This window comes from Panthera uncia, chromosome E1, assembly GCF_023721935.1.
Source record: "Panthera uncia isolate 11264 chromosome E1, Puncia_PCG_1.0, whole genome shotgun sequence".
NCBI lineage: Eukaryota > Metazoa > Chordata > Mammalia > Carnivora > Felidae > Panthera > Panthera uncia.
The window spans coordinates 12,413,316-12,436,124 of record NC_064814.1 but is presented as its reverse complement, the minus strand read 5'-3'; the positions used below and the strand labels follow the sequence as shown (position 1 = coordinate 12,436,124).

The 22,809-nt window shown below is 46.3% G+C and overlaps 2 protein-coding genes across 8 annotated transcripts; one reads left to right on the top strand and one right to left on the bottom strand.

The window, feature by feature from the left end:
• Positions 1-1,423: 1,423 nt before the first annotated feature.
• On the bottom strand, positions 1,424-16,964 carry LOC125926594 (60S ribosomal protein L27). 4 transcript variants are annotated; one of them, XM_049636177.1, is made up of 8 exons: positions 16,466-16,964; positions 13,002-13,160; positions 11,575-11,773; positions 10,915-11,034; positions 4,080-4,162; positions 2,973-3,142; positions 1,627-1,737; positions 1,424-1,523 (listed from the first exon to the last, which is right to left on the bottom strand). In XM_049636177.1, exons 1-8 carry the CDS (start codon positions 16,961-16,963, stop codon positions 1,475-1,477), a joined length of 1,389 nt encoding a protein of 462 aa, XP_049492134.1. In that variant the 5' UTR covers position 16,964; the 3' UTR covers positions 1,424-1,474. The 4 variants fall into 4 exon arrangements, with proteins under 4 accessions (XP_049492134.1, XP_049492136.1, XP_049492133.1 ...); XM_049636179.1 differs by lacking the exons at positions 10,915-11,034; positions 11,575-11,773; positions 13,002-13,160; positions 16,466-16,964 and adding an exon at positions 4,405-4,497; XM_049636176.1 differs by lacking the exons at positions 1,424-1,523; positions 1,627-1,737; positions 2,973-3,142; positions 4,080-4,162 and adding an exon at positions 8,269-10,524.
• Positions 16,963-21,820, top strand: PTGES3L (prostaglandin E synthase 3 like). 4 transcript variants are annotated; one of them, XM_049636189.1, is made up of 8 exons: positions 16,963-17,506; positions 17,875-17,988; positions 18,095-18,161; positions 18,267-18,365; positions 20,128-20,217; positions 20,867-20,920; positions 21,425-21,452; positions 21,628-21,820. In XM_049636189.1, the coding sequence occupies exons 1-8, from the start codon at positions 17,322-17,324 to the stop codon at positions 21,633-21,635; spliced, it is 645 nt and encodes a 214-aa protein (XP_049492146.1). In that variant the 5' UTR covers positions 16,963-17,321; the 3' UTR covers positions 21,636-21,820. The 4 variants fall into 4 exon arrangements, with proteins under 4 accessions (XP_049492146.1, XP_049492145.1, XP_049492148.1 ...); XM_049636188.1 differs by having other exon boundaries at positions 18,095-18,365; XM_049636191.1 differs by having other exon boundaries at positions 17,853-17,988; positions 18,095-18,365.
• Positions 21,821-22,809: the final 989 nt, after the last annotated feature.

Here is a 22,809-nt window from a genome sequence, read left to right as displayed (position 1 = left end):
CAAGCCTTTTGGTAGAATAGTGTCTTTGTTATTTCCCTGGAACCTAGAAAGATGCCAGGCACACACAAATTAAGATTAATTGAATGAGAAAGGCAACCAGGATGGCTAAAGCCTTTCCACCAAATTCACAAGAGCTGTACTAATAGCCAGCATTTGTTGGGAGCTGTTCTGTGCCCAATACTGGATCTGCTTTACATGAATTAACTTAATCTTTAAAACAACCCCACAAAGTTGGTTCCATTTTTGCCATTTTACAGATGAGCTTGTAAACTTCAGAGGCAAAGAAGTGCAGAAACTTGCTTAGAGGTCCTATTGCTAGGAAGCATGTATCTAAACCTGGTTAGAACAATACTTGAACTTGAGCCTTGAGGTTGAGTGGAAGGAACTTGGAAGTTTTAGGCAGAAGGCTTAAATTCAGTTCCATTTGTGACTGAGCAGGCAAGCTACTTAGAGGGGTCTGTCTCGAGAGATGTTTGATACTTAAAGGTGAAGAATCAAATGAAACTACACAGGACACAGTGCACAATGTTTCCTATTAGCTAGTCCATGATATTTCCAGAGTAATTTATACTCAGCCCTTCTCAATCTCTTTCCCTACATCCCAGGGTATGTTTGCCAAGTGTAAGGCTTGGCAAATGTGCCTGTTTGAATCCTTCCATCTAGTGACAGAACCAATTCAAATGGAGAGCCTATTTTGCCAGTAAAAGAGTCAACACTTAGGGTCCAATGAAAGGTAAAATGCCAAATAAAAGGACCAAATTATCTTTCCTGCAACTGTGGGGACATACCCATGCCCAAGACCCTTGAACCACACCTTTTCTTATTGTTCTGCTAGCCAGGCCATTTGAGGACCTCTTCTAATCTCACTAACAATGGGTGCTCTAGGGGTCAGGCCTTCATTAGTCCCCACTGCTATCTAGAGCAGTTCTCCAGTGTGGGCCTCATCACAGCAGCACAGGGATCACTGGACAACCTGCTTGAAATTCTGACCTACTAAACCTCAAGAGTGGGACTTCAGCACCTTGTCATTGTTCAGAGAACCTCAGATTAGTGTCTCTCAATCCAAAGTAATCAGTGCCTGCTGAGAGGGGCCTGTAGGTGTTCACAATGGAGGGTGGAGGGAGGAGAGTGGCCCAGGTTCTCTATGTAGGTAACAGGTTGAAGCCAGGGATGCTAAACAACTCTGCACCTACACATCAGTAGTAGTCTTTTTTTGGGAAATCATTCAGTAGCTCACGCCTTACCCACCGAGGGCGGTCAGATGATTAAAGGATTATCAGGAGGAGGACATAAGTAGTCCAAATCTCACAAAAGCGCTATTTTATATACTTTCCCACAACCTCTCCTCTCACCCACCACCCAACGTCTTATCATATGAATGTTCTTCAACAGTCTAATAATACATGCTACAAGCAGACAGTGATTTTTTTTTTTTTTTTTTTTTGGTATTTTTAATGACTGAAACAAAACAAACTTAAAACCGCAGCTTCTGGAAGAACCATTTGTTCTTGCCGGTCTTGTACCTAGACAGAAAGAAAAGGACACCAATGAGAACAGTGAAACTCAATTCCCTTCATGGAGGATATGGATACCATATTCCCAACATCCACTACCAAAGCTATTTACCTCTCCTCGAACTTGACCTTGGCCTCTCGTCGGGCCTTGCGTTTAAGAGCAGGGTCTCTGAAGACATCCTTGTTGACAACAGTTTTGTCCAAGGGGATATCCACAGAGTACCTGGGGACAACAGTGGGGAGGGAAGATCAGCCCACATGCGGCCAGGGCCTTCACACAGTCTGGGACATTGGGATGGCAGGGTCTGTCTCCACAGAGCAATCCGCAAAAGCTGTGCCAAAGTCCTGATGATATTTTTTGGAAACTGCCAATTTAAAAAGACTCAAGCCATGAAAATACTTCACGTTTCATTCTCAACTTTCCACAGTGACTATTTTTCTGGCTAAGGATTGTCACTTTAATCATGGTGGTTGGCCAGCTTCCTGTTTGGAGCCTTTTTATTTAGTGGTGTTCAAGTTGTGCCCGGGGAAGGGTTAGCCTCATTATGAGAATGCAAAAGCTGGGTGACTAGTTACCGAGGTCTGTTTCCCAGCACCTGAGAAACAGCAATGCCCTTTTAAGACAGCCAATTAAGAGTAAACATGCAGCCACCGGTACCAAACTGTAAGGCACACACTGCTGGGTTTTGGCAATTATCGTTCAGGACTCTCTCAAATGTTTTTATTTCCTTATAACCTATACACCAAGATAGCATGAATGGCACACAATACTGTGAACGGCCAGGAACTCAAGGGCTTGAGAGCCAAGTGGAATCAGTTGGGGAGAGGTTTGCTTTCCTTTATTTATCAACAATTTTTGAAAGCCTATAAAAACTATCCTTGAAAGTGGAATAGTGGAAGACAGCAGGCCAGATCCCGTGCCTGTATTTATCGTGATTGCAAACAAATGCAGCAGTCTTTACCTAACACTTCTAGAATTTTCAGGTGAGGAGACAGATCAAGAGCAAGCTTGGAAAAGATTTTTCAATCCTGCTTGGCCCAGTAAGGGAAGTCACCACAGAAAATGACAGAACACAGCTCCACACTGAATTAAAGAGGCAACACTGGGGGGGGCGCTTGGGTGGCTCAGTCGGCCGAGTGTCCGACATCCGCTCAGGTCAGGATCTCACAGTTTGTGGGTTCGAGCCCCACGTCGGGCTTTGTGCTGACAGCTCAGAGCCTGGAGCCTGCTTCAGATTCTGTCTCTCTCTGCCTCTCTCCCACTTGTGCTCTCTCAAAAATAACATTTAAAAAAAAAAAAAGAGGCAGCACTTGAAACCATGACCACTTTGTAAGTCACACATGAAAATGTCTCTTCCCCACACTGGAATGGCTGCAAAGTTGAAAGTTGTCTCTTTATTCAGCAGGCCAGAGGGGAGAAAAGAAAGTCACTTTCATAACCATTCTTGATATGCTCACCTTGTGGGCATGAGGTGATTGTAGTTATAAACTTTCACAAAAGACTTGATCTTTGACCTCTTGGCGATTTTCTTCTTGCCCATGGCAGCTGTCACTTTGCGGGGATAGCGGTCAATTCCAGCCACCAGAGCGTGGCTGTAGGGACGGTCTGAGGTGCCATCATCGATGTTCTGAACAAGCAAGAATCACATGTTAGTAACCGAGGGCCTACTGAGGCACTGTGCTAAATGCAGGCCATGTATAAAAAGAATACCCCCACTCCCAATCTGAGACCCGCTACTGGAAAAACTGCGCAAAGCAGACATTCTGAGTGCTAGGCTAGATGCCCAAACAGTATTGGGTCGTATTCATTCCCACCAAGAATCTGGAAAGGCTTGTGGGAGCTAAGTGATTTAAAACTAACAATAATTAGCATGTATGGAGTGTTTGCTTTCTATCAAGCACTGGTTCTTAGGACTTAACATCTCTTAACTTCTACAATTACATGGCTAGTTGGTGGTCTAACTCCAGAAACCAGTCTCAGACAGATGAGGGAAGGGAAACAAAGGGTGTCCCAGTGGTCCCACAACAACCAAAAGCAAGTGCTTGGCCAGAGCTTAGCAAAATCTCACAAGAGGCCACAAAATGTAGGCAGAAGGCAAAGAACGGAGGGCTAGAATATGCTAAGTGATCGTTTTGTCTAGAAACAATTTCTCCTCTTTTTACAGAATCCCACCTGCAGCACTTAATGTTTTACTTCAGTTGAGTTACTTAACGTCTCCAGACATCAGCAGTAGAAAAGAATCCCCTACGGTTACCTCAAGGACTGGGCATGACACCACCTGGAAAGCAGTGCCAGATACCAAGCAAGCGCTCGATAAACGCCGGGCGTTATTATTTTTTAAAGCCTCTTTAGTAGAGAACCCATTATATGTTGGGCGCCCAATTCAACTCACATCTGTTTGTATTTTGCATTTTTCTCTCTCAAGAGCCCCGATCACTCACTCCCACCCGCAATGCTCAGTGACCAATGCCCCCAAGCTAGCTCTTGACTTCCACGCTTGCAGGCCTTCCGAAACCAGCCCCGTTCCTGGGATGTAGGCGCGCAGAGGCTCGCGAGGAGGGTACCTTCACGATGACCGCCTTGCGTCCGGAGTAGCGTCCGGCCAGGACCAGCACCACCTTCCCGGGTTTCATGAATTTGCCCATCTCTGCAGGGGAAGGAGAAGGGGCCGTTCAGAAACCTGCCAAGCCAGGGATGTGGGCCCAGAAGCCAAGGCTGCGCTCACTGCCGTCTTGGCCCAGGCCGCCCGCAGGCCCCTGATCGCAGGATAGGACCGCTACGAAGCCTCCGGAGACCGGGCAAAGGAAAGCGCCCGGCGCCACCCCGGATCTCGACCCCCAGGCCGCGGATGGCAGCGGATTGGAACATCCCGCCCAAGGTTCTACTCACCGACACCAGCTACTCGAGCCTACGGCAGAAAGGAAGAAAGCCCACTTCCGCTAACCTTTCACCTCGGGGAGTATGACCTCACATCCGGTCCCGCCCCGCAAGTTTCGCCCCACCTCTTGAAATCCTTTACGGGCGTAAGAAGCTCTGGCGGGGAGAGCAGTACTTGGGCGTTCATTTATTCAAATCAAACTTTATCAGTAGCTTCCACTAGAAGCAAAGTCTTTCCTCCCGCGTGGGTGGGAAGAGCAAGGAAGGCTCTAAAGCGCGCAGACCTTTGGCTCCACTGCTCTGCCGCACCCCTTGGTTGCAGTTCCTTTTTCTGGCGCTAGAAGGGGACACAGTTTGAAATAGATTTTTATGACTTGAGTCAGAGAGCAAAAATAGGACTTGTATTAGTGTGCATTTTTGGCGTAAGCGGGGAGAGACGAAGATCAGTTAGGCAAAGGTGCTTACCCCCAATATTTAGAATCTAGCGATGTCACAGGCATTCCCGACTAGAATAAGCAGTGAAGAAGGTGAAGGATGATGGTGATAATTCCTGAGCACCTACTCTGTGCTAGGCTTTTTAGGTAGCCTAGCTTTACCAAATGATACAGGAGGTGACCCTGGAAGACTGTTTTTAGATGGTTCTTTACTTGTCTTCGGAGTTCAAGAGAAAGGGAAACCATCTTACAGTTTTTCCTTTTCTGAACATGAAAGAATCTATAGAATTGGTCTTGGGCAAGATATGAGAAAAATCAGGGTTTCATCAATTCTCTTCTTAGCCTCTCCAGGGACCAGTTTTCCCTGCAGCCAACACCCCATGCCAGTGGTTTATCACAATAATTATGTACTTACATATCTATATTCAATTACAGTATTTTGTTTCGGAGCACCTGGGTGGCTCAGTCGGTTGAGCATCCGGCTTCCTCTCAGGTCATGATCTCGCGGTTGGTGGGTTCAGCTCCCCATCGGGCTCTGCTCAGACAGCTCAAAGCCTGGACCCTACGTTGGATTCTGTATCTCTCTCTCCGCGCTCCCCCCGCCCCCCACTTGTTCTGTCTCTCAAAAATAAACATAAACAATTTTTTTTAAATAAAAAAAGATCTTTTGTTTTAAATCGGAAGATGACATTTTAGAATTGGAAGGGACCTCCAGAGATCATCTACTCTGGCCTCTAAGAGGACAGCTCTAGAGCAGCAAAGTCACAGAGATGGTGGTGCAAGAGCAAGTTCTCATTCCTGACCTGGTGCTCTTATTAATAACACTACATCACCCTGTCCATTTCCACCTTCATGGTCTGCTCCCAGCCTGCTGCTGCCTCTTCTGCTGTATATCTTTTGGAAAATAGAAACCACAGCCGGAAATCTCATAATTGCCTTGGACTCTTCTCACAAACACTCTCCCAAATTAGTACTAAATCTTCTGAATTTTTCCTTGTCTTTTAAATCTTTTCTGTCCTTTTCCAGAAAAGGAAAATGTCCCTAAATGATCCAGCCTCAGATCTTTTTCTTCTCCTCCTCAAACCTTTTTTTTTTTTTTTTTTTTTTTTTAATGTTTATTTTTGAGACAGAGAAACAGAGCACGAGCAGGGGAGGGGCAGAGAGAAAGGGAGACACAGAACCCGAAGCAGGCTCTGGGCTGTCAGCACAGGCCAGACGCGGGGCTCGAACTCACAAACCGCCAGATCATGACCTGAGCTGAAGTCAGATGCTTTAACTGACTGAGCCACCCAAGTGTCTCTCTTCCTCAAACTTTTATGTGGATCTGAATTGCTTGCTATGCTTATGAAAGATGGATTTCTAACTTAGGAGATAACAATTTCAGTCTGGAGTGGAGCCATATATGATCTATAGAGCTTATTTTGGGGAGCTTCCCTCAACATAACTCTTAAATTCCCCATTTTTGTGCTTGAAATCCTTCATTGGCTCTGTGTACCGAAGTTTAAACTCACCTTTCTTTTCCTGCAGCCTAAATTCCTTATTTTTCCACATCTTCACATAACCACTCCCTCCCCACTCCCCACCCCCAACTACTGAAATATCCAACCTTTTTGATTCCTGGGGTCTTTACTCAGGTGGGTCCATGTGTCTTTATTCTCCTCCACTGTAGCTAGGCAAAACCCTGTCCAAATCCATCCTTCAAGGCCACTCCAGAGTTCTCCCAGGCAGAATCAATCTCTTCCTTCTGTGCTCCCTGAGCAATCCAATCCATACTCATCTTTATTAGAGAACATCTTATTTGGTTTGGATCAATGGTTCTCAAAGTGTTGTCCCTAAAGCGGCTGCATCAGTCTGGGATGCTTAGAACCTTAGAACTGTGAATTTTCAGGCCACACCCCAGAACAACGGAATAAAAATCTGTAGGATGGGACCCAGCAATTTTTAACAAGCTACCCAAATCCCCAATGTCCTTAGATCGTGTCTTTGTTGAGGGCAGGGAGTATGTTTTCTCTCTTTCCTCAGTATCTAGCCTGGCCCAGGCAGTTGGCAGGCATTCAAGGATGAATGAATGCAGAACGCCTTAGAAATCTTTTTTTCTAAGATTTTAAGTACCTCTACAGCCCACATGGGGCTTCAACCTATTACCCTGAGATAAAGAATTGCATGCTCTAGCAACTGAGCCAGGCAGTTGCCTCTACCTTTAAGAATGCTTTGCAAGGGCGCCTGGGTAGCTTGGTCAGTTAAGCATCCAACTCTTGGTTTCGGCTCAGGTGGAGATCTCATGGTTCAGGAGTTCAAGCCCCGCGTCAGGCTCTGTGCTGACAGCGCAGGGCCTGCTTGGAATTGTCTTTCTCCGCTCGCTCTGTCTCTCAAAATAAATAAACTTAAGAAATTAAAAAAAAAAAATGCTTTGCAGATCATACTTTTATAACAGTGCAGCCTGCACTTTCATGGATACATATCCATGATTCTTTTTCATCCTGTTCTTGCATATGCTTAGACCTAGGCTGACTGTTCCCTTCTCTCCTCCCTTGTCCTGTGTGCCTCACCCCAAGCCAAGGACAGAGTTCTGTCCTAAGTAATAATGCAGATGATATCAGTGACTAGCAGATATCTGACTGCTGGGATGCTGGCAGCATTGTCTCCGTCTCTACATATTGTCTTTTTGTTTCAGGAAGAACTCGACAGAACGGTGGCTGTCTGTCCATCTCCTTGTGGCCTAGTCCCTTGGCAGCTGAAATTTCTGGTAGGTATGTGGGAAATACCTTCTCTTCCCCAAAGTGACGGTGGAGCGAGGGGGTGGATAAAGGAGAGAGAGGAAGAAAAGATCTAGAAGCAGCATGATACAATGAGGTCACATGATAGAATATAAAGACCATAAGATTTGGATTCGGGCAACTTGAGTACAAATCTCAGCTCTTCCATCACATACACCTGGACAAAATGTTTAACCTCAGTGTACTCGGCTATAAAATGGAGATAATATGGTCTTGTCTTAGAAGTAGTGAGGATTCAGTTAGGATGGCCTAAAACAGCTTCCCATGATGCTTGATACAGATTAGAATCAAAACCTTGATACAAATTAGTCTTTGTGAGGATTAGAAAAATACTGGGGTGGTTCAGGGCTGTGCCACATAGTCACGGCACTTATCATCCACCCTGGATGATATCTAGATAAATGGACTTAAAAGTGCCAGCTCCAAAAGTGGCAGGCAAGGTGAGATTTGCCGTGGGAACAGACTGCACGCCTGGGCGAGATGGGATGATAACATTTGGGAGAAAGAAACCACCACCAAAGTTGACCTGGTCCAGGATAGAGGGCCAAGAAGAGGCAGAAAGGCCAAGAGCCAGACGCTGCTCAAGAAAATACTGATCTGGATCGGATGAGCTAATAACACACAGACTTATAAACCAAAGCCAAGAGTCTCTACGGTCTTTCAGAGAAGCTACATAAAATACTATGATTTTATTAGCAACCACAGATCTATCATTTTCCACATTTTGCAATTATCCTGCTTCACACAGGATGACTAATTCTAATGAATTATCAATAATACATCTTAAATAACATGTTGTTGAAAAACAATTAAGTTAAAATGCACTATGTAATAGTGCAGACACAAAGTGCAGCTGGCAATTTAATACACGAAACAATGCTGAATCCGTAGGGTTGAGATCCCATTTGGTTTTCCAGAAAGGAATAGACCTTGCCCATCTTTGGTCAGTCCTGAAGCAGTATGCAAGCTGAATGATAAATACGAACTAAAAAGGCTAAAATACTGAAGACCAAATGGGATCACTCTAGAGTCCATTTTACAAGGAAATGCTCAGTCCCTTGTCTGTCAACAGGGATCTGTAGTCCCTACCTCCGCTGCAGTATCTACATATGGTCAGACTGCCTCCATCATCCAGCCTCCGGGACAAGTGGGCTCACAATCCTGGGGGGAGCTGCTGCTGGTCACTGAAGTGTGTTCCCATTCACACTTGACTTAGGGGCAAGGATTCTCTTGAGGAGTACAGCTCTAACGTATTTACTTCTAAAAAGATTGTGTCTGCATCTTGTTGGGAGTTGTGTACGGGAAAGGTTATTTGCCAGAGGACATGGTACCAGCCAATGGTGGTCATTCCTCATAAATAACCAGCTCCAGAATCAAAAGAGCATCATCTGTGCCGCCACCTTGTCGGGAACAGATTTCAGTTCTTACCCCCCAAAAAGGGGCTCACACTGAGCCTAACAGTGGTTAACTAACTCCCTTAGAAATGCTGTTATCAGATATCCCCATTCCCAGTTTTAGAGGCAACTAAGGAATACAAGGCCTTCCCTGACCTTGGGGTCAGGAAGAAAAGGGGTGTCTGTATTCATAAAGGGAATTTAAATTCCGGCCTTAGGACTCTCTCGAACCTGCTCCAAGTGAAGGAATACGGCTCCCAGCTTGGATGGCAAGAGCCTCAAGTGGAATGTCTTCCAGGACCGACAATTCACTCATGTTGTCACTCACCACCATAAAGAGAATGGTTAGAGTGACCTGGGTTTTGTAAAACTCAGACGTGGCACGATGCGGTGGTACATTCACTGTGTGCCGCAGCTGATTTCTTTTACATAGGCTCTAACATATGTGCCCAGACGTTACATGCCTGGGCAGAACCTTTTAGCGGGAGGGTTTCCAGCATTTCTTTCTGATATGCTAAGTTGGAAAACAGACTTTGCAGTCATTTGGCAAGGGAAACTGTCTTTAAACCCCTCCTCTTGCTCTTTGTTTCTATCCTAGAAGACTAACCATCTGTTCCTACCCTACTGAGGAAGGTACTGGTGTAGGGCCAGGGCACTCTCCTCAAAAGGCATCTTTGATGTTCTTGAGCTGGCGCACGGCCAGGTCTACAGGGAGGCTGAACTTGAGGCTGCTGAGGCGACTGAGCAGGTTGAGGGCGCTCTCAAAGCCTGTGTGCGCCATGTAGCTCCAGGGCTGGTAGTGGGGCTCGATGAGTGACCCCGACTTGCAGATCAGGTTCACCCAGGACACGAGCCGCTGCTCATTGAGTGCCATGCACACCAAGGCCTTGAGCTCTGAGTCTGCGCTGCGCTTAAAAGGGTCGTGCTCCGTCAACACCATGTGGATGGCGGTCAGTAAGCTCTGCTTGGGGGTCACCACAGTGCCTCCCATAACTGGCAGGGCAAAGGACTGGGAGAGCTTCCGTGCGGGGGATTCCACATAAGCACGGCCGTTCTTAGCATGGTAGTACTTTACAAAGAGCTCCCACGGGTGCATGGCCTCAGGGGCTGAGGAGAAGGCTGGCAGCAAACAAGCAATGGGGGCCATGACAAGGCTCATCCCCGGTGAGGAGGCGTAGAGTCCATGGGCCAGCAGGTCCCTTACAGCCACTGTCAGCTCCTTCCGCACGGCCGTGGTCAGCTCGTCCTTGCCTCCCAGAGAGAGGTCCTGGAGGTTGGCGGAGGTGATGACGTGGTCGTGCGGCTGGTGCCTCAGGGCGAGCTGCTTCACTCTGTCTACTGATACCTCCAGCCTCTTCAGTAAGGGGGAGTAGTCCCTGTCAGCCTGGCTTCTCTGCCACAGGGTTTGTGGGATCTGGCCCGTGGCGCAACCAAACTGGCTAACGGCAAAGATCTGGAGCACTGCGAGTGCACGCCGCATGAGGTGCAGCCCCGTCTCCTGAACCTTCTTCACGTCTTCTGCCTTTGCTGTTCAGAAAATGCAACGACTCATCAGTTAGGGCCATGCTGGCACAGAGGTACATTCAACAGGTCACGGGCTGGGATCCGGTCCTGCTTCTGAGCTACAGTACACGTCCCACAGGAAGCCAAGAGCCACCTAGCATGTTGCTGGACCTAACTGTTTTGGGTTAATAATAGCTGTTACTGTGATTCCCACACCAAATAACCCGCTCACTTAAAGTGTATAATTCAGTGATTTTTTGTGTATTTACAGAGCTGTGCACCCATCATCCCCAAAACAATCCCTGTACCGTTAGCATTTCCCATTCCCACTTCTCCCCAGCCCCTTAAGCCCTAGGTAACTGCTAATCTACTTCCTACCTTTCTGGATTCGCCTATTCTGGAAGCTGTACTTACTCTTGCTGTTTCCTTGAGGCAGTCTGCCGCTGTCAGTTCTGGTGGAGCCACTTCCTGTCTTCCCACTGGCCTTGCACTCACAGTGTGCACTGTCTGCCTGCAGTGGGCTTCCCACTTCATCTGTAAGCAGGAGTTACAAAGAGGAGGAAAATGAATATTTACTAGTGCCTACCACATGTAAGACTTTTACAAATAACATCTGATTTGTGTGGCACAGTGACTGGCTCAATAAATATTTGCTGAATGAAGGAAGCGTGAATCATCATTTCAGGGGTGAGGAGAGCGGGACTAAACAGGTTAGGAACCTCCCCAAGGACCCAAGGCTAGGAAGTGGCAGAACTGGGATCTGAACTATCTGGTTCTAAAATCCATCTTCTTGGGGCATCTGGCTGGCTCAGTCGGAGGAGCATGTGACTCTTGATCTTAGGGGTGTGAGTTCGAGCCCTACACTGGGTGTAGAGATTACTTAAAGATAAAATCTTAAAAAAAAAAAAAAGAAAAATCCACGTTCTTTCTATTCTACCGTGCTGGCTCCCTCACTGAGTGATCAAACCTCCTACACAGTACATGAAGAATGGGCACCTTTAGGAACCAGTACTTGGATTACATATAATTATTATGACATCTGTCCACCCTGCTCTTCCCATCCCTTCCTCTGACCTTGGATGAAGTTGATGAACATCTCGAGGTCTCGGATCTGAGTCTTCAGCTGCTCAACCAACTGTTCTTTCACTCGGGCCGGGTTGACAATCTGAGCCACAGCTGCATCCACACGCTGCCGCAGCTCCTCGGTGGACAGTGAACTGATGTCCTCATTCAGATTCATGTCCAGTTTCTTTATTAGTTCATCTATGATCACCTATCAAGACCACAAACAATGGGCACACCCTTTAGAATTTTCAAGGAGAGGGCTTGAAAAGGGAGTTATTTGCTGGAGTGCTTCCTACCTTTAAATGGAAATCAACGACAGACAGAACTCCCAAACCTGGGAGAGGACACGATGCGACTGCTGATCAAGGTGAGAGCACAGAGCTCCTTCTCCTACAGTAACAAGGACCCTTGGTTCCTCTCAGACAGAAATGGCTCCTCTCACTGCACATTCTCTACCAGGCCAGGCAACTTGCAGGAGAATAACAGTGTGAGTAATCCAAAGTGGTTGATAGTCCAAAAAGCCTCATAGTTAGCTTTCCCCAAAGCCTCCAAGAGAATACATATGGATTTCCTTTAGTTTCTAGTTCTCCTCATCCCTTCTTGCCCTACTCAAGGCAACTAAAAGAAAAAAAAAAATCTCTACTAAATATCAAAGTGCATTAGAGCCAAAATGCCCTAGTGACAATATTTGGAACAGTTTGAAATCCAGTTAATGTAACTCCAGCCAAGCCAGAGAAACAGCCACATCACGGTGAGAGATAAACATGTTTGTAGGGGAGGCTGTAGCTGTATTTCTGCCAGAGATTTACCTGCCTACCCAGGTGTTGCTTAAATAAATATGGCATTAAAACCAGTCTGGATTCCTGGAATACTTATCAACTGGTAGTGGGGAAAAGCTAACTTACACTGGAGGAGGTGCCCAAGTAGAACTGTTTTAATGATCAAATGAAAAACTATTATTTAAAAAAAAATTTTTTTTTTTTTAACGTTTATTCATTTTTGAGAGACAGAGAGAGACAGAGCACGAGCAGGGAAGGGGCAGAGAGAGGGAGACACAGAATCTGAAACAGGGTCCAGGCTCTGAGCTGTCAGCACAGAGCCCGAGGCGGGGCTCGAACTCACAAACTGTGAGATCCTGACCTGAGCCGAAGTCGGACGCTCAACCGACTGAGCCACCCGGGCGCCCCAAAACGATTATTATATATCACTACTATTAGTATAACCACCAAAAAGAGCTCAGTTAACATATTAGAAAGCTTTGGAATTTGTGTTTCCATGTGTGAATGAAGACTTGTCCCATTTCCCTTTGATTTGGGCCAGCAAAGGGATTCTCAGTAAGACCAAGGGTGGACGAGCTAGGAAAGAATGTCCTGTGAACACAGGAAGGGACAAGGTAGCCTTAGGTAGTGGTGGGCGCCTCTCTGGTGTCTGCTCACCTGCTGTCTTTCCAAGACCACGGACTGTGGCAGGGAGTCGTAACTGCCCTCTTGATAGGCAAATGTTTCCAGGTCATCCAGCTGGGTTTTGAGCTGCAGTATAAGTTCTTTCTGCTTCTCCCTTTGGGTTTCCAGACGTTCCCGTTTCTCCTGCTCACTCTAAGACAAGAAAATACTTAGGTCTATTTCATAGGAAAAGAAAAAATCAGGGCACAAGGGCACATTAAGAATCCTCGCAAGCTAACCATGACTACTGAAACAAAGTGTTTCCATATAATCCTAAGGAAATACAGAATTCATACGTAGGTTCAAAAATGAGAATAACGATTTCATCCAGAGTAATTTATTAAATGTGTTTTCTTTAAAAAGGTATTTGTCCCTCATTGGAAACAGAATATGAATACAATGAGGCCTTTTGTTAAGACAGCATTCCCAGCCCCTCCACAAAGGCCTAGTTAGGATAGAGACAATTTATCTTAGACAAGACAGCCCCCCAGGAATTAAACATGCCATCCTCCACAGCCAATTACCACAGATCAACTCCTGAATACTTTCTGCGGCCACATTTTGCAAGAGAATCTAGAGATAAGGGTGTAAGAGAAAAGATTTATAATTCATAATCAGTTTTCTTTATTCTTCTTATTTTTTAAAGATTTTATTTTTCAATAATCTCTACATCCAAAGGGGCTCAAACTCACAACCCTGAGATCAAGAGTTGCATACTCTATCGACTGAACCAGCCAAGTACCCCTCATAACCAGTTTTCTTAAGATTCAAAGCCCCTCCAATGTATTACAGATGTTCGCACAATCAAAAGAATTAAAGCAGGTGCCTGGGGCAGTGAAAAATAAAATCCAAAAGCCAAGCAACAGGGGTGGGAAGGTAACCATGTTAAAAAAGAAAGGAAAAAAAAAAAAAAAAGAGTCTGGTAAGTTTCCCTGACCAGTGACTCCTTTCTCCATTGTTGGCCACCAGGCAGATTCTGCATTTAAATGATGAAAAATCCTTCAGGGTGGTGAAGTCTTGCCAATGTATTCTCAAATACTAGTTCTTCCTTAACTTTCTTGATTATCAAAAACAAAACAAAACAAAACTAGCAAGTCAGGTGCAGGTATAAGGCTGCATTTTCAACCAGCAGTCTATAGGACATTAAATTTAACCTTCAAATGGAACTTACCAAGCCCTCCAAAAGATATGAGACAGGACAAATGAAAAACAATGAATTAACTTTTTGTTCAAGCTCTTTAAAAAGCAATCCTTTTGCTTTACTCAACATGACAGCAAGCCTTTTCTCAGGACACTTCCTCTCCAAACCTTTCTGAGTATTGGCATTTCTTAGAACCTTTTTCCCATCCCCTGCTGAGTGAGGGCCTAGCTATCCTTCTGGTTTCCTGGATCTCCCGGGGCAGAGCTGATCATTTCTCACTCTATGCTGTGTACACACTTCTCTAGCTCATGTCACATTATAATCTTTGTTGAGGATTCTGTCTCCCCCAGTCTATGAACTCCTTAAGGGCAAAGGCCTTGACTTTGTACCCCTGTTGCCTAGCATGGTGTTTGGCACAGGATAAACTCTCAACACACATTTGCTGTATGTTACTGAACTAAAACAGGTACAGAACGACACATTCCAAATAATGAGCTCTGACTGGAGGAAGCTGTCTAGCCAGCCCAAGGAGAAAGTACAGGGAAGCTCTGTTTTTGTTTTCACTGTATCCTAACTTCATTAAGCCAAGGAAGAAGAAGAAAAAAAAAACAGCCATGAATCCTGATTCTGTTTTCACGAGTATGTCTGCTGAACTCTGTCTCCTGCCATGGCACCATGGCAGTTACAGCGTGTTATTTATTGGAATGTGGGCAAACAAGTGTAATAGAGAAAAACGAGCTCTGGTTCAAGGCAGAAAATAGTGGAAATGATTTCCAGTATGAAGTGAGAGGAAATACTGGTTTAAAAAAATCTGGAACTAACAAGAAGTATATCATCTGGTTCAAACATGTCCCCCCACTTAGATATTTTATGTAATCTTCTGTGCATTCATTAACGCATAAACAGGTGGTACCAAAGTGGTATTTTGAGCACTGCTTTTTTTCCTAATTTTTCCTTATTTATTTTGAGAGAGAGCATGTGCAGGGGAGGGGCAGAGAGAGAGAGAGAGAGAGAGAGAATCCCAAGCATGCTCTGTGCTGTCAGTGCAGAGCCTGACATGGGGCTTGATCTCACCAACCATGGCATCATGACCTGAGCAGAAATCAAGAGTCAGACACTTAACTGACTGAGCCACCCAGGCGCCCGGTGAGCACTTTTTTTTTTTTTTTTTTAAAGTTGTACTCTGCTTCTGAAAGAGAAAATGAACAACCAAAAGAGCACCACATCCACACAGAAACTCTGATGCTTCTTGCTCCTGAACAAGGGCCTGGTTACAGTAATCCTTTCTACTCCTTTCTACTCTTTAAAAGTCTGGCAATTTGAGGTGGCTGCTCCTTGTGCCAGGAGCTGCGGGTATACGGAGAGGAGGGTGGAACCACAAACACAGGATTGCACTGGAAACATTTCAGGTTAAAATAAGCAAGTCAGTATCTGCTACTGATAAGCCTTGGTTAAACCCAATTTAAGTGGGAAGAAAGCCACGTACAGGTAGTAACTTGAAGAATGAAAATGTGGAGAAGACGGCCAAGTCTCTTCAACACCTCCAATAAGCTATCTGCAACTGTGCACTTCCAGAGATTCAAAGACTGTTAAGGAAATGGCATTGGCATACAGACTCCCATTACTCAGTGGAGGCTAACTGAACAGATCTTGTCACAGTTACCAAAGGGGCTTCCTATCTAATACCTAGTTATTAGGCAGGATGGGCAAGGAGGTTTAAAATTCCAGCTGTAGGAAAGGCTATAATCAGGAGTTGTGTTTTTTTTCATTTACTAAGTGATCCTGCTGTTCAACAAAGCTTCTGCCCCCACAAAAGCCTAAAGATTAAAGACGTTTTCTAGATTCCAGGAAAGTAGGAACAGGCAAGAGGTCTAAATTTCCATGGATTCCAATTCACTTACCCTTCATTAGCCAATGTTCTCAGCCCCAGGTCGGGGTACTCTATCAACAAATGTGCTCGGGCGTTGGGTACTTTATGAGGCCACGGCAAGGTGAGGGGGAGCAGCACTGCTTTGGTTGGTTGCCCTGTTGCCCTTTGAATACTCTTTGCTCACCACTCTTCTGTCCCGCACGTCACCACACCTGCATCTCTTTCCACACCCTAGGTGGACACCCCTCACAATGAGGTTCCCAGGCCTCGGGGTCCTCCTGCCCTTCAGCAAACCTCGCACACCTGTCTTATCTCCTCGTCTCCAACGCGCGAAGTACTCACCGAGACCAGCCGGCTTCTCACCGCTGCTACCTTGGTCCGGTTCAGCATCGCCACCCACCCAACCCCCTATGCCCCTGTCCCTAGGGGTCTGGCCCAGATGCTCACCTGGTTCTCGCCCCGCAATCGTGGCCGGTCCCCTGGCAACCCATCGCCATCGTCGCTGGCGGGGTCCTCGGACCCCCCATAACCCAGGACGTGCGGGCAACCGCGGAAAGCGAAGTCCTCGAGCTCGCGCAGGAGGCGCTGCTGCTCCGCGGGCGCACCGCGCACCACCTGGCGCAGGCGGAACTGCACTTGCGCGAAGTGCGAGGACAGCGCAAGCAGCGCCGAGTCCAGCCGCCGCCGCTCAGCCCGCAGCCGCCGCAGCGTCCGGCCGGGAGAGTCGGGAGGGGAGCCCGGGGCCGCGCCTGGCTCCTCGGCTGCCGCCTCTTCCGAGAACGCAGCTGTCCCAGGCCCGGCCTCCGCCACTGCCCCCACCGGGGCCCAGCGCACCGCCTCGCAAGGTGGCGGCGACTCCTCTTCCTCTTCCTCTTCGTCCTTCGCCTTTGGACCAACGGCAGCTACCACCATTACCGGCTCCGCAGACGCTTCGACAGCCGCCATCTTCCCGGAAACGCCGCCGCACGTCAGCCGCGCCCCCTCACTGCCATGGCAACGGCGAGCTGTCTGGGAAACCCGCAGGAGCGGGTGGGCGGGGCACATACGTCAGACAGTTTATGGTCACCTGGGGCGGGCCTTCCCAGGGGATTTAACTGGGGCTGATAATTTTTTATTGAGCGCCTATCGTGAATCAGACACTGAGTGCCCTGAGAGTTGGAGAAACGAGTGAATGAAGCCAGGAGCAAGTTATTCGGTGTGCACGTTATCTAGTGTGGCTCTTGCCCTGGTCCCCGTGGGTGGGTGGTCTATTCCTAACCTGAACATTTCTGGAGACCCAGAGATGTGAAGGACTGCCGGGATTATGCTCTCCCAGAGTCTCTCTGGAGTGCAGATCCCTTGGCTGTGTGGCCACATCCCCCCTTCCTCTAAGGCCTTCCCCGACCATATAAGGAGAGGCAGCTGCTGGGGGCGTCCCCAGTATCTAAAGATAGCGGTCTCTGCTTCGGACTCCAAACGCCACCGGGTAGCAGGAGCCGCCATGGCAAGGTGAGTGTTTCCAGTCGCCCTTTTCCCTGGAGATTCCTTGTCCCACCATTTTCTGGGCGCTCTGGGCCCTGCGAGGTCCCATGGAAACCCCAGACTCCGGGTCTCTATAACTTTCGGGTGGTGAGGGAAGTGACCTGAATGTTCTCCATAACTCCCTACCTCTCAACTTTTGCACTCTCGATTCTCCCTAGGTTCACCCCCCCCCTCCTCCCCACTCCCATCACGCCCCTTTCACTTCCTTCTGTCTCACTTAGCTCCACTTTGACAGGGCCATGGCATAAAACGTCCCTAAAATCCCCCCCCCTTCCCCAATGCCCCCTGTCTTCCCTATGCCACTCCTATGAAGCCCCACCGCAACTCCTCTTCAGGCAGCATGCCAGGACGCTGTGGTATGACAGGCCCAAATATGTGTTCATGGAGTTTTGTGTTGAGGATAGCACCGATGTCCACGTGCTCATCGAAGACCACCGCATTGTGTTCAGGTAATGGCCCTCCTCTCTGGAGGGCCTGGTTTCCAGGAACCTTTCCTTTCTCCTAATGTGCCCATGCTCAGCCTGCCGCATTTCCTCAGCTGCATTGTCTCCTCAGCTGCAAGAATGCGGATGGAGTGGAGTTGTACAATGAGATTGAGTTCTATGCTAAGGTGAACTCCAAGGTAAGGGTGGGACAGGACAGTAAGGTCTGGATGGAAAGGCTGCTTGGGAAATTGGAGATTCATTCTACACCTCAGATCCTAACAATGAGGCTGTCTATCTGGCAGGACTCCCAGGATAAACGCTCCGGTCGTTCCATTACTTGTTTTGTGAGGAAATGGAAGGAGAAGGTGGCCTGGCCTCGACTCACCAAAGAGGATATCAAAGTAGGTGTGTGGGGAATGGCCTGCTCTTTCTCCTCTGCTCTTTGTGTACCTGGGGACATAGATCTGGGAATCACCCTTGGCTCCTTTCGCACCAACATTCAGTCACTCACGAGGTCCTACTTGACTTCCTAAATATTCTTGAGTCTGTTACTTCATCTCTTCTAATTCAGGCCTCATCCATCAGTGGGTGAGGTTTATTGCATATTTTCAGTCCTACCCTCAATCCATCCTTTGCACTGCTCCCAGCATGGCCTATCTAAAACACACATTTGAACGGTACCTGGCTGGCTCAGTCGGCCCAGCATGCGTCTCTTGATCTCAGGGTTGTGAGTTTGAGGCCCATGTTGGGTATAGAGATTACTTAAAAGTAAAATCTTTGAAAAAAAAAAAGAAGAAGAAGAAAATGGAGATTCTGATCACACTGGCCTAAATTCCCAAATGCCAGGGGCACCTGACCGGTCCAGTTGGTAGAGCATGCGACTGTTGATCTTGGGGCTGTGAATTCAAGCCCCATACTGGATGTAGAGAATTACTTTATAAATAAATAAATTCCCAAATGGGGCTTTAAATGGAGGATGTGCACTGCACTTTACTCCTTTTCATTAGCACCCTCTTTCAGGCATTTGAACTTGTCACTTCTGCTCTTTGGGTTGAAATCCAAGCACCACAGCGTGACATATAAGCTATTCCTCCCTTCTGGAGCATCATATCCCATTAGTCTCTGCCCTAAACTTTACATTCTAGCCATAGCAAATGTCTTGCAACTCTTTTGCACACACCAGGCTATTTGTCATTACTTTATCTTTGCTCATGCTGTGCCTTCTTCCTGGAAAGCCATCATCACTACCTGTGCCCACCTAACCCTTGCACATCCTTTAAGTCTCTGCTACTCTAAGAAGCCTGGGCTCCTATAGTTCCTTTCTGTGTTTCCATAATATCCCCTGCGTAAGCCACCACCACCCTTTCCACGCTGTTATTATTATAATGATTTATTTAAATTTCCCTTCCCCACTTGGTTTGTGATGGCTGGGACTATATATATTAAACATTTTCTTGAATTAATTTTGTTAACATTTATTTATTTTTGAGAGGGAGAGAAAGAGAGAGAAAGAGTAGGGGAGGGGCAGAGAGAGAGGAAGACAGAGAATCCAAAGCAGGCTCTGCGTTGTCATCGCAAAGTCCAACATGGGGCTCAAACCCACAAACTGTGAGATCATGACCTGAGCTGACGTCGGACGCTCAGCCAACTGAGCCACCCAGGTACCCCTCTGTTAAACCTTTTAGAATTGCAATGCCAAGCTCAGAGTCTGGCCCATAGTATGTGTTCAATAAATAGCTGTTAAAATCAATGAGTGAGTAACTTCTTTTCTTGTTTATAAGAACTTAGAACACAGGCCTCCAAGGGTTATCTCCAACTCCAGGGGATGCAGCTTGTCTGTCTTCCTTGGTTGATTCCTATAGTATTTTATGACACACTTATCTTTCTAGAGGTATTATACCTCTATTCAGTCAGCTTCTGGAGGGCCAAATTTCTATGCTTTTCCATCTCCTATAATGCCTGGCATTGTGCTTCACACTTAGTAGATTCCTGGCAAATCTTTGCGGATGATGATGATGGCATCCTGGAAAGGGGCTAGTCAAAGAGGTGCTGTGGGGAAGGAAGACTGTACCCCCAATGGCCTTCTTTGCCCCTAAGCATGCTCCTGTGCACACGGCCATGTTCTTCTGTGCACTTGTGATGCTCTATACTTTCCTCTTGCAGCCGGTGTGGTTGTCTGTGGACTTTGATAACTGGAGAGACTGGGAGGGGGATGAAGAGGTGGAGCTGGCTCAGGTGGAACACTATGCAGAGGTAATGCCATTTTCTGCCCATCTTGATCATTCTCTGTGTCTCTGCTCATACGGAGGACTGTCATCAGGGCTAGACAGAGATAGATGAGCTTGTCTCATTCGTGCTCATATTGTTTACATATTTTGTGTGATGTTTCTTTAGGAGGGATGGGAGAAATGAATATTAGTGAAACTGTACACTTGGATTCATGCATTAGTCACAGAATTCTGAAAAAGTTTGGCAAAACCTTTACCAACTTTTCTGTCATTCTTGTTCTCTCTTCTATTTTCTGTGTGTGTGTGTTTCCTGAGCCAGACAACTTCATGGGAAGCTCAAACTAAGCAGTATAAAAATTTACATCATAAAACAAATAAATTGTGCCCTGCCATATATTATTTGGTTTTAGAATTTCGGCTACTATTTATTCAAGTTGCCAAAATACTAACAGACTGTAACCTGCATTAGTAAGAAGGATGCTGTGTGTGTGTTTCAACATCCTTTTAAAAAGGGGATCGATTTACTTTTCTCCAGTTCATTCCAGTGATGTGTTAGGGGCTGTACAGATAAGGCAGTTGCCTGGCTGGGACCATTCTCCTGTGGTCCATCAACATACAGGTTGCTCTTCCCTTGCCCTTCTTTTCTTTTGTAATCATTTTTCTCTTCCTACTAGCTTTTGAAGAAGGTCAGCATCAAGAGACCTCCCCCTGGCATGGATGACCTGGATGTGAGTAAAGCCTGCCTTTCAACCCTTTGGTTTCCTTTTAGCCCTAAAAAATAAGATACTAGAAAGCTCTTGTTATGGTCCTTGGCACACCATACTTTTCTCAGTGCATGTCAGCCAAATTTGGATTTGACACAGGAGGTTGAATATTCTTCTCCAGGCTGTAGAAAACCCCAGCAAGACCCTTCTCCCTCCCATCTCCCCTCTACTTCTCTATCCTAGAGCAGACCTGGCCCTGTTGACTGCATTCACAGTTGTAAGGAGCAGTGGCCTGAATTGAAATTCTGAAACCATGTGATGGTTGACACAGTGTTGTTAATTGAGTGCCAGTGGTTTATTTTATTTTTGAAAGTATAAATCCTTCTGTTAGCCTACCAGGAAATGGTATGATTTAGAAAATCACAAAAGAAAACTTGGTGAGCGGGAGGGAGTGAGTAGAGTTTGTGAACACAAATGTTCACTCTTTGCAGATTCTACAGGCGCTTTTGTCTTTTTTTCTTTCCCTAGGATGATTCTGACAGTGCTGATGCAACAAGTAATTAACTTCTGTGACGGCAGAGCTGGGGAGGAAGCTGGGGCATCTTCCAGTCGCTCTGAAAAGCTAGGGCTGGGGTCTTTGCCAGCTCTTAGCTGTGGGGTCTCCAGGATCTCTGAACTTTCCTAGAAACTCTTTTTACATGTCCTTTTATGTTTTATTTCTTTTTTCCTAGGCACTTGAGTATGGCTCCATCAGATGGCAGGATAGGAGAGTAGACTGGTGGGGCTCCTGACTTCCTACCAATTGGCTGTAATCTTTGTGCTTGGGCCACTCATCAGGGCTCTCTTGAGTATTTGAGCATGTGTGTGTGGTAGAGCAAAAGCCAAAGAAGCAGCGTATAGATTATAATAAATCTGTAAGAACAATTCTCTGTCTCCTTTCTTCTTGCACTTCTTCCTCCTGGAGGCAAACCTCTTCCACCTTTATTGTTCCTCTCAAGGGGTGGGGTGGGTGTTGCAGATCCTGGTCTTCACTGTTGAGATTGGAAACAAAGATTTTGGGAGTAGGCTTGTAACCTACATGGGACTTCCCCATGCCTAGATCAATGCTTATTTCTCAGACCAGACACCAGCCTTTCTCTATACCCCTAGAACCATGTAAATTCTGCCACCCCTAGAACTAGCCAGAAACCCACCTCAGCTTCCTGCATAACCCAGAAATTTCTTTGAACTTTAATAGCTAATTGTTACATTAGTTAATGCCTATATCTGTTTGCTCTTCCATCCATTATCTACCCCATTCATCCACAAACATTTTTTCGAGTGCCTAATGTGTACTTAAACTGTGACTTAGACAAAATGACGTACCCACTCTTTGCCCTTGAACTCATGGTAAAGTACTGAGATTTGTTTAAAAAATTAAACTTCAAAAGTTTATGTCAATCATATATAGATACAGTTTAAAAATTAAAATAGTATAGAAGGGTATAAAATTTAAAGTTGAATTTGTACTCCTTTAAGAGAGGTAACTACTGTTAATAGTTTCTCTGATAAATTGATATATCTATATATGTATATACACTGTACACATAACTTGCATTAATACTTATAGCTTATGTAATCATATTGTATTATATAGTTAGCTGATATATAAAACAATACATATGAAACAAACATACAGTTACTTACATATAGGATAATATATATTAAATCTTGGGGCGCCTGGGTGGCTCAGTTGGTTAAGCAACTGACTTCCGCTCAGGTCACGATCTCACGGTTCCTGGGTTCGAGCCCCACATCGGGCTCTGTGCCGACAGCTCAGAGCCTGGAGCCTGCTTTGGATTCTGTGTCTCCCTCTCTCTCTGCCCCTCCCCCACTTGTGCTCTGTCTTTCTCTCTCTCTCTCAAAAATAAATA